The sequence below is a fragment of the Ciona robusta genome, chromosome 1, assembly GCF_009617815.1.
Source record: "Ciona robusta chromosome 1, ASM961781v2".
Classification (NCBI taxonomy): domain Eukaryota; kingdom Metazoa; phylum Chordata; class Ascidiacea; order Phlebobranchia; family Cionidae; genus Ciona; species Ciona robusta.
This window is the reverse complement of record NC_143235.1, coordinates 2,088,011-2,098,113: the sequence shown is the minus strand read 5'-3', so window position 1 is coordinate 2,098,113 and position 10,103 is coordinate 2,088,011. Positions and strand designations below refer to the sequence as shown.

The following is a 10,103-nucleotide window of genomic DNA, read 5'->3' as shown; positions in this document are numbered from 1 at the left end:
GCCCACCGTCTAGTTGTCCTACTAGCTCCAAATACGTATATGGAACGAGTCTTTTTTAACTATATTCTACTCTACACGAATGAGTGGAGGCCTACGTAGCCTACGGCGAAATCTGCCATATAAGGAACCTATAGGTTTAAAGGCCTAGAGTTGTTCGATTATACGTTGACTATTATATGGTTAAGTTTTTTTGTAGCTGTCCGGTTAGCCGTAAATACACCCCTAAAGCAACTTGTAGGACAACAAGTACTGGCTGGACATGATTTTACGCTTCAATGCTTAGGATTCAAACGTTCAAGTTTAACCTTAAGTTAAAAGCAAGTCCGTGGTATATAGTTGGGTGGGGAAGATGGGACATCTTTTCATTTTATTTTGCCGTTCCATTTGGTTATAAACAAAGAACAATCAAAGAATTATAAAACCTTATTTTCACGACTCCCATGGACCCTTGTTAATTGTTAACATCAGAAAATTTGGATATATGTGATAAAGGTGTCTCATTTTACCTACCAGCACTATATTCTTAGTCGACAGTCACAGGTAGAAGAAAAAAGTTACATAGAAAAACGCTTGTTATAAGAAACATTTTAAATCGTTTCAACACAAAGAAAATCTACAAAAAACAGTAAACTATATGCAACGATAGAATACGGTTATATAAATCTGTAAATGCCGCCAAATGGGACGATAAAATAAAGCAACCTACTATAATACAATTGTCTTGATTATAGCGCTTTTTGCATTTTTGTACATACGCTTAGTTACCGCTTATAGTATGTTCACAGTTCTAAAGATTCTTCAATGACGGTAATTCAGTTTTGGTGCAGACAGGCTGGCGCCAGTCATTTAAGTTGTAATTAAAAATATCTTCAAATGCACGTGTGTCCTGCAATGAAAATGACGGAAGACAGCGCCGAACAAAAGACCGGCGTTTGGTATACAGTGATTATTTTACAAGAACACATGCGCGTTTTACGGCAAACACATACGGTAATCAGAACTTGTAATTAGTTGAAAGCAAACGCTAGAGCCCTCGGCTTTTATCATGATTATAGGTTATAATACAGGCTCGAAGCTAGAATCTTTTTCGACATTTTGAAAATTACGATCTCTGTTCCGCAAAGTTAAGTCAGTGTGTGAGACGTGAAGAATGTGATTACACCCGTTGCTTGTAATACCTACTTCTAAACTACACACATAGGAATATCGCTATATGATGCTATGGTCGGTGCGCGGACTTCTAAACTTTTATTTGTGAGTACAGAACGTGAACTTGTTTAGAAGCAGTAACGTTGTAGTTTTGAAATTAGTTAAGTCACCTCAAGACTTATTAGAAAGCCGAACATCTGATATAAGCCATCAGCTTTAAGAGCGGGAGTTTAGTTTCTTTGGGATTGAACAGTTAGTCAGGTGCATGGGTTACCATATTGTAGGATTTGGGAGACAAAATAGAATGAAAACGTGTATTATCTTATTCTCCCAACGTACTATATATACAAGCTATATGGCCAGCAGGAAAGCGTGTATAAAATATTTTTAGTGAGTTGAGGTAAGATTGATATTATCAAATGGTGACAAACAAATAAAACAAATATCTTCGCTATCATTCATCATTCTAAGATATTAATAATTACGTTCGTAGTATAGAAGGGTAGGGGAAGATGGGACACCTTTTCGTCCTGTTTTCTCGCCCCATTTGAAAGCGAACAAAGAACATTTAAAGAATTATAAAAATATATCCTCACGACTCCCATAGACCATTGTTAATTGTTTAAAACAAGATCAGGATATTTGGATATTATGTGCTAAAGGTGACCCATCTTCCCCCACCCCACTATATATTTTATAGTAGGTTGGGGTAGGAACTTAAAAAAATGTTTACAGAATTATAAAACCTCACATTTAAACTGAACAAATAATTTCAAGTTTTCGCAGATTACTGCTGGCCTATATATACACACCATAGGGTTTTTATATAACTACAGTGTTTTTTTTGAGATGACAAGAATTCAAATTCCTCTCGTCGTTTTGTTTGTTCTTTTACTGCAGCAAGGTATGTGAAATGTTTTTCTTTGAAAATAGATTAATTTTAATCCTATCTAACACAGGAAAGTCCCAAAATACATTGTTTATATGTGTTTGTTTGATTGTATAATGAATGAATGAATCGATAGTTCGTTAAACACCAGTGTTGGGGCAGCATGTGTATCTTCTGGTCTGGAGAAGAACAGATTTAAACATGTTTTTCCAAGATTTGACCAAATTTATCCGTGTTAAATAATTCAATTTATCTTAAAATCACAGGGATAGGTTCTAGACTGTTAATAACAATTATTTTTACTTTTCGGCAGAATGTTTCTCAAAATTTGTTTGGAAAATGTCTTCTGATCTGAGTAAGGAATGGACGCATGGAAGATTGAAGGCATTTGAGAGTGGCGAGTTTGAGGAAGAAATAGAAGAAAGCGAAGTGAGAGAGGTGGAAGAAGAAGGCGAGGAGAAGAAGGAAATGTTTAACGTTCCATGTGCGGCAGAATGCTCAACCGCTTACGGAAGGAGGGTCTCGTAAGTAAAATATGTTTATGAAATATTTGTATATTGTATATACCTATCGCTTATCACACATTAACGAGTACAGCATTAGCTACTGATCCAAAGTGTTAAACTTGACCAACTGAATGTAACTTATTCATCCTTAGAATGGCGGGGTAATGGCAGTCGTAAAACAGGTGTGTTCTGTTTCATACACCACGTGGCAGCTTAGAATTACCTAATATATAACTTTGTGGGTGATTGTTTTCTGTTTAACTAACATTTTAGGCAACCATTAAACCGTACCAAACAAAGGGCATAAAAAATAGCAATATGGCATTCAAATATCAGTGTTAAATAACGTTATCTTTTTCTAGCTGTGAATACACTGGTAAAAGCGAGAAGAAATGTTTATCTCGTAATTGCTGTTGGGATGATACTGCTTCTGATGTGAGGCAAAGATGTTTTAAAAAAGATTGTAAGTTCATATTATCTTATTTCACATTGATTTTTTAAACAAAACCACTGTATGTTGGAGTGATCCCTTATACTCATCTAAATAAATTAGCCATGCTGTCATGCACATAAAAAACTCCCTTTCAAAGTATAACTATAAACAAAGTTACATATATACATGGTAATTCATAGGCATGCATGAGGTGTACGTAACAGAACGCCCATGTTTTTATAATCACTGTATTTGACCCTGACCTGCAAGGATAAATAAGCTACAATCATTCATCTATTATACCCTGTATTTTACATTAACAGCGTCATTATGCTCACAACCCACATGTGAAACCACACCACCAAACTACAGGATAGAATGCCAGGCATTGCTGGACAATCCTTGGATGCTTACTAATGAAAATGAATGTTTGGATGCTGGTTGCTGTTGGGACCCATTCGTATCGCAGAACCTCCCATGTTATGATAAATGTAAGTGTTTGTTTTCTTTTGTATTTATCTTAACTGTATTCTGTATTGATTAGGTCCTAGGGTTAATATAATAGGCCAACAGTTCTTATTGAATTGTAGCACTTTGGGTCTAACGGTAATGGTGTAGTCTAGGCCTGTAGGGGGTAACTCTGGCCTAAATCTCAGTTCTCTTTTGGTCTAGGGCAAACTGTGAACACAATCTCAGGTCCCAGAGCGTGTCATGCTGTTAGACCTCACACAGATAGAACAAAAATGCTTTCATGGTATTTTAAATAATTAACTGTAAAAATACAAGCGTTTTAACCTTTTTGTTTAAAACGGTTCAAATATTTAATCGATTTTTTCTTTTAGTCCTTGAGAGAGCATCAGAAGCAAAATGCCAACAGGTTCCTTCCTCCTTAAGAACAGACTGTGGGTGGAAACAGATCACTAAAGATCAATGTATGAATAGAGGATGTTGTTTTGACAGCAAAGTTGATAATGCGCCATGGTGTTTCTATTCCAGTGCGATGGATTCGAATACCAATGAACCTGTGGAAATCGTAAGTTGGTGTTACTTATGAACATGCTAATTTATTCTAACTAATCTTCTATTTTACAAGGCTGAAGGCATGTCATGAGATTTATGCCACAATTTATTGCCCTTTACCCAAACACCCAGGGTGGTACAACCAATCAGTAACAATTGGGTTTGAAAAATACCTGTTAAGTGTCTTGCCCAAGGACACATTCACCCATTAGTCGAGCATCGAACCCGGTATCCTTGGGTTATGATTGCACTACAAGTCTACCACATCTAAATGTTATGACTATGAGACTGCATTTATAACTAAATCTGGGGTGACATTGTTAAAATCCAGTTACACTCATAGAACCGCATTGATTAATGTAACGAATCGCACAAACTTTGCCTAACTTTGCCTATGTTTGTTTGTATAAACACCTAACAGCTAACATAATTGACATATTCAGAAACCAGCAGAAAACAATGAAGAAAATGAATCAACTGTTTCAAAAACTACAACAACAGAAAAATCGTGGTTGTTTATTGAATTTACGATTCCAACAACTAAAACACCAAAAACAATGACAACAACCCCAAAAACAACAACCCGAAAAACAACAACCCCCAAAACAACAACAACAACACCAAAAGCAACGACAACAAAAGCAACAACACCAAAAACAACAACAACAAAAGCAACAATACCAATGGCAACAACAACACAACCAAAAGCAACAACAACAAAAGCAACAGCACCAATGGCAACAACAACAACAAAACCAAAAGCAAAAACAACAAAACCAAAAACAACAACACCAAAAACAACAACAATACCAAAATCAACAACAACACTAAAAACAAAAACAATCCCAATGGCAACAACAACAACCCCAATGGCAACAACAACAACATCAAAAACAACAACAACTCCAATGACAACAACAACCATAGAAACATCAAAAGCAACAACACCAGCAGCAACAATAACAACACCAATGGCAACTACTACAACCCCCATGGGAACAACAACAACAACCCCAATGGCATCAACAACAACACCAAAAACAACAACAACTCCAATAACAACAACAACCATAGAAACATTAAAAGCAACAACACCAGCAGCAACAACAACAACAACAATGGCAACTACCACAACAACGACAGCAAGAACAACAACAACATCAACTTACTATACCACCAACCCACCCGTTCAAACATCAACATACAAATGGCGATCCACCCAAGGAACAATAAACAACATATCCCCTCGTACCACAGTAGCCGTGTTGTTTCCTGAAACACGACCAAGCACCCCAACATCCAATGCTCGTACACCTCCTAATTTAAACAACGTAATTGAAAAGTAAGTTTTAAATTATATTTTGAGTAAATTTTTTTAAATTATATTTGAACCGTCTACAAATTATACCACATGTGGTAATTTGTAAGTGGGCACAACGTGTATGAAACAGAACAGTTGTGTTATAATCAATGTTGTTTGCCGTTCTGTGTAAGTATAAATAAGGTTGGTTTTAAAAGATTTTCTCACTGTTTTATGTATGGCTCTCAATTTGGACCATAAGTTTCTGGCCAAAGGAAACGTGTGCCCACAGCGGTAGCAGTTTTGAGCAACAACAACAGCATGGAAACTTTGGGCTCTACCGCTCAAACTGCTGTGCCATTGTGCCAGTGATTTAGCAAAATTTACAAAAACTACCACAGAGATTTGAACCCACTACCCCTGTATCTTATACACAGCTATATTTTACAGCACTTCACAGTTTGTGAACCCAATTCCTACAAAGGATCCTTTCATATCTAACCCATCACCTAAACCAATGCAAAACAACCCAGCTGTAGAGGCATGGGATCAAAACCGTGTTCTATGTTTGTTGGGAAACGCCAAACTTTGCTCTCTTGTTTTATTCAACCAAGCAAGACCACAAGTTCCTTACATTGTTCAATCAAATTTAGTCGCTTATTTGAATCAAAATGGCTCCGTAAGTGTTTCATGTTATAATCAGCAACACAAAATTAAAGCCCTTCTATGTTTATAATTTATTCGTAAACTTAGTAAAATGGCGTTGTAAAATTTAAAATGTAATCAAAAGAATTTGCCAAAAAACTTACAATTCTTTGGCTACAATTTAAATCTATAAATAAGACACACAGAAGCCTTAAATCTATAAATAAGACACACAGAATGCTAGCAGTAAGCAGTTCCTGGTCTGGAACCCAAACCTCTGTTATAAAGGCATGTGTGCCAACGAATATTATAGCGCTGGGCAGACTTATTAAAAAGTATTTATGTTTTAAATTTCAACAGATGATCAAGACACCAGTCGCAAGTACTAACTACTACAGCAATGATTTAAAAAGCCAGTCTCTGCCTAAAACACCAAAACCCGTAGCAAGCAACAGAACTTTGGTTGTTAAACCCATTAGTCCATACACCAGGATTAAGTCAATGTGCCAAACTATGAAGTTGCTGAATATGGTCAAAGGGGACATGGTTAAAATATGTTCCTTTGCTCAAATGGTAAGCTGTGTTAATATTTGTTAATTTAAATCTTTGAAATTACACTATGTTTTATAATAGAGCATTATTATATTATTAACTATCAAAAATATTTGTCATAAAAATGTATCAATTCCATGGTAATCTAAAAGTCAATAGCTAAAAGCTGAACATCATTTTAAAAGTTTTTCCAAAATTTTATACTAACTGTATTTTTTTATGCATATGTTCTTTTCCTATATACGTTAAAACCTATGATGCACTACCTTACATCAGTATATTTAAGATATATAACACAGTTTTCCCATAAAATATGTTTTGCATACGTTACCCATTGAAACATTACCTAAAAGTAATCAGGCATTGTTGTTATTTCAGTATGGACCAAATGGTTTAACTCTACCAAGTTCTGAAGTCATTCAACAAGTTCTTTCTGGAGAAACAAACTTACTAACCTCAGGTAACTTACTTTAAAACCTAACTGTCACTGCGCTTGTTTGGAGGGTTTTCCTTTACACTTACAGTGGTTATTTTAACTTCCGACACCACTAATAATCGTTCTAGTTTTTAACCAAAAGTAAAATGAATACAATTCTGTCATAATATGAGCTGTTATACTCACATTAAAACAAACCCAATTAATTACAATATTTAACTTTTAGTTAACCCAATTGTCACCCTATGTTATATTATAACTTAATATTTCTAAAATAATTCTATTAAGTTTGGTTGTACTAAGTTGAATAGCTTTGTATCTTTTCAAGTAGTCCATGAATAAAATTCTTTCTTTCAGCACTTTCAACTGGAACAAATGAAATTCCACAATTTGAGAGAAACTTGTTGGGACTTATTGGTGGTGGAAAGCCAACTGTAACTAAAGGTAAATGGTTGTTTAAATTAGAATTATGCGCTTACATCGTAACGGAAAGATACCCGGTATGATGCTTGCTACTAATTGGTCTCTTTGTCTTTGGACACTTAGCGGCCATTTCTTAAACCCAGCGATCACTGTTGGGTTTTAGAACCCTGTGTGTTTGGGTAATGGGCCAATTTTGACCTAAATCTCTATGGTTCTATGATGTGCCCGTCATTGCCTCGCCACGCTGAGATAAACAAGTTATGTTTATTTGTTTAATTTAACAACTTTCATTCACAATAACAGGTAGAACAATTATAATAAGCTACGAAGATACCTTTACCTTAAAAAATGGTGGCTTATAAAAATTTTCTTTCTCTTAACAGAATGTCAAAATGCTGAAGGCTTATATAGCAAAAGTAAATTTAGTTTACCTTGCTTGTCATCTGTTGTGGCCAACAGTGAAAGTGAATGTGTAGCAGTTGGGTGTTGCTGGGTCCATGGGAGTGGTAAGTAAATAGTATTGTTGTATTGTATTTTGTGATATAATTTCCAAGTTTTACAATAATTCTGTTCTATATTAATGCTCACCTATATTATGGTAATGTTTTATGAGTCTGATGTTCTTGTACTTGCATAGGTAAATTAACTTATTTGACAGCCTTGCAGTTCTGTGGTTAGGAAGGGGCTTGCATCGTAACTAAAGGATATTGGGATTAATGCATACTACTAATAGCCATAGGTGTATCTTCTTGGGTAAGACACTTAGCCAACACTGGTCCAACCCAATGGTCACTAATAGGTTTTAAAATCTTTGGTGTCAATGTCAAGATAGGATAATGGGCCAACTGTAGCCGAAATCTTGGGTCCATTCGCCTTCCACGGTGTAGTTCCTCACTCACGTAGAACAGAATGGTTTATATAAACGTACTCTTATGGTAACTAATGTTAATGTCGAAACATGAAAAATTGTCCATTCCATATGGATGAGATAGCATTGTACTGCATTCTAATATTCTATAAAGATTATGCGAAAAAATCAAGTTATCTGCACACTAAATTTTGATTTTTTTAGTTCTATCTCGTCTCCTGAACCTGGATACCTCAGCCAACCCACTTCTTACACTCATGTTGAATCCAAGCAACCCACTTGCTTCAAATGCTAGATGTATTTCTCCTATTGATGACCCAACGCTAAACTTAAGTGAGTTGTAACCAACCATATAACGATATCCATCTAATGTCATTCTATATTTTTCTAACTTTTTCAGTTTCATGTATGGCTGATAATTTGGACAACCCATTAATGACCAATGGGTCTCCTATTACACAAAATCCCAAATATAATTTTGGTCTTCTGAAACCACTTTTTAAAATTGAAATATATTTTTCTTTACAGTGTTTTCAGTGGCATCGGTAACAGAAGCACAGAACCTCATGTCAGGTACAAATACACAACAAACAGGTATGTACTCCTGATTTATACTTTACCATATGAAGACTTTTAAATGTAAATTTATAGTGAAATTTTATACACCTGTATCTTATAGAGGTATTGTGTTAGCTCGTATGTATGGAAATGCTTGTACAAAAATTGGTTCTGTATACTTTATTAAACACTAAACAATCAGATATACTTGTACAAAAATTGGTCAAATAGCTCATGTATACTACTGCATTTAACAGGCGGGTGGTTCACATTTACTGTATATATTACAGTTCATGCTTTAAACTTTTTTCCTCATTTATTAATTTGCTTACATTGCAGCAGCAGAAAACACACAAATTAAATCAACACAGCAAAGAACACAACACATGGACGGTGAACATTCAGCATTGGTGAGTTGGAATGACTTTTTACTTAACTGAATTTGAAATGCAAATAATGTTTAAACTGTATGTCTGATAGAAATTTTTATTGTAGGACAGATAAGAGGTTTAAATAAAGAAATATAACATATTTTTTATCCTCGATAGTCGTTATAACACTGGTGTTCTGTTATACCTTGTGCTCGCTTGCTGGTCACCACATATGTAACTTAATTTTATTTATTCTCCAGTTTTCTACTTGAATAAATATAAAATACTTCTTGAATAAATATAAAAATATATCACAGGAATCCAGCAACTTATCCGAGAGCTGTACAAGTGTCATTACAAGGGTGGATTGTGGTGAACATGAATGGTTTAAATGCGTACAACGGGGGTGTTGTTGGGTACAAACACCTGGGCAACATTCATGTTTCTTACCAGGTGCGTAATACACTTGTGTAGTTCGTTAAAAGATTATGGACATAATGTGAACATTCATTTGAGATTGTTGGCATTTATTACAAATAGAAGTATGGACATAATATAGGCATCTATTACCTATAAAGCCCTTGTCGTATATCTTCGTGGAAGCGTCAAGTATTAACATCTTTTAAGATCCATACAGTAACACTCTGGCTGTTAGAGTAATAGGCAACCATGGACTGAATAAAAGATCCTATGACAGGTCTCTATTAACTTTTGTTTTATTTTAACAGTCAATTGAAATCAAACTGGGAAAAACAACCATGAAAATATATTAGCTATTTGAGGAGCATCTGCTTTCCAGTTCAATTGGTCAAGATTTCTCATCCTTATTTTATTCATTTCATTCGTTATTTGCATTGGTGCCATTTTTACTTTATTGTACACATTGTGATTTTTATTTTATCGCTGTGGTGTAAATACATGGACGTTAGACGCTCAGTTGTTGTTGTGCCTAT

General features: G+C 35.1%; 1 protein-coding gene across 3 annotated transcripts; it reads left to right on the top strand.

The window, feature by feature from the left end:
* The first annotated feature begins 1,879 nt into the window (after positions 1–1,879).
* On the top strand, positions 1,880–10,086 carry LOC149741271 (uncharacterized). Of its 3 annotated transcripts, XM_089893917.1 has the most exons (17): positions 1,881–2,053; positions 2,352–2,562; positions 2,907–3,007; positions 3,301–3,468; positions 3,820–4,010; positions 4,441–4,551; positions 4,648–5,339; positions 5,748–5,976; positions 6,303–6,515; positions 6,873–6,954; positions 7,288–7,374; positions 7,737–7,859; positions 8,426–8,554; positions 8,750–8,815; positions 9,119–9,189; positions 9,468–9,603; positions 9,879–10,086. In XM_089893917.1, exons 1-17 carry the CDS (start codon positions 1,999–2,001, stop codon positions 9,884–9,886), a joined length of 2,673 nt encoding a protein of 890 aa, XP_089750043.1. In that variant the 5' UTR covers positions 1,881–1,998; the 3' UTR covers positions 9,887–10,086. The 3 variants fall into 3 exon arrangements, with proteins under 3 accessions (XP_089750042.1, XP_089750043.1, XP_089750041.1); XM_089893916.1 differs by having other exon boundaries at positions 1,880–2,053; positions 4,441–5,339; positions 9,122–9,189; XM_089893915.1 differs by having other exon boundaries at positions 4,441–5,339.
* Positions 10,087–10,103: the final 17 nt, after the last annotated feature.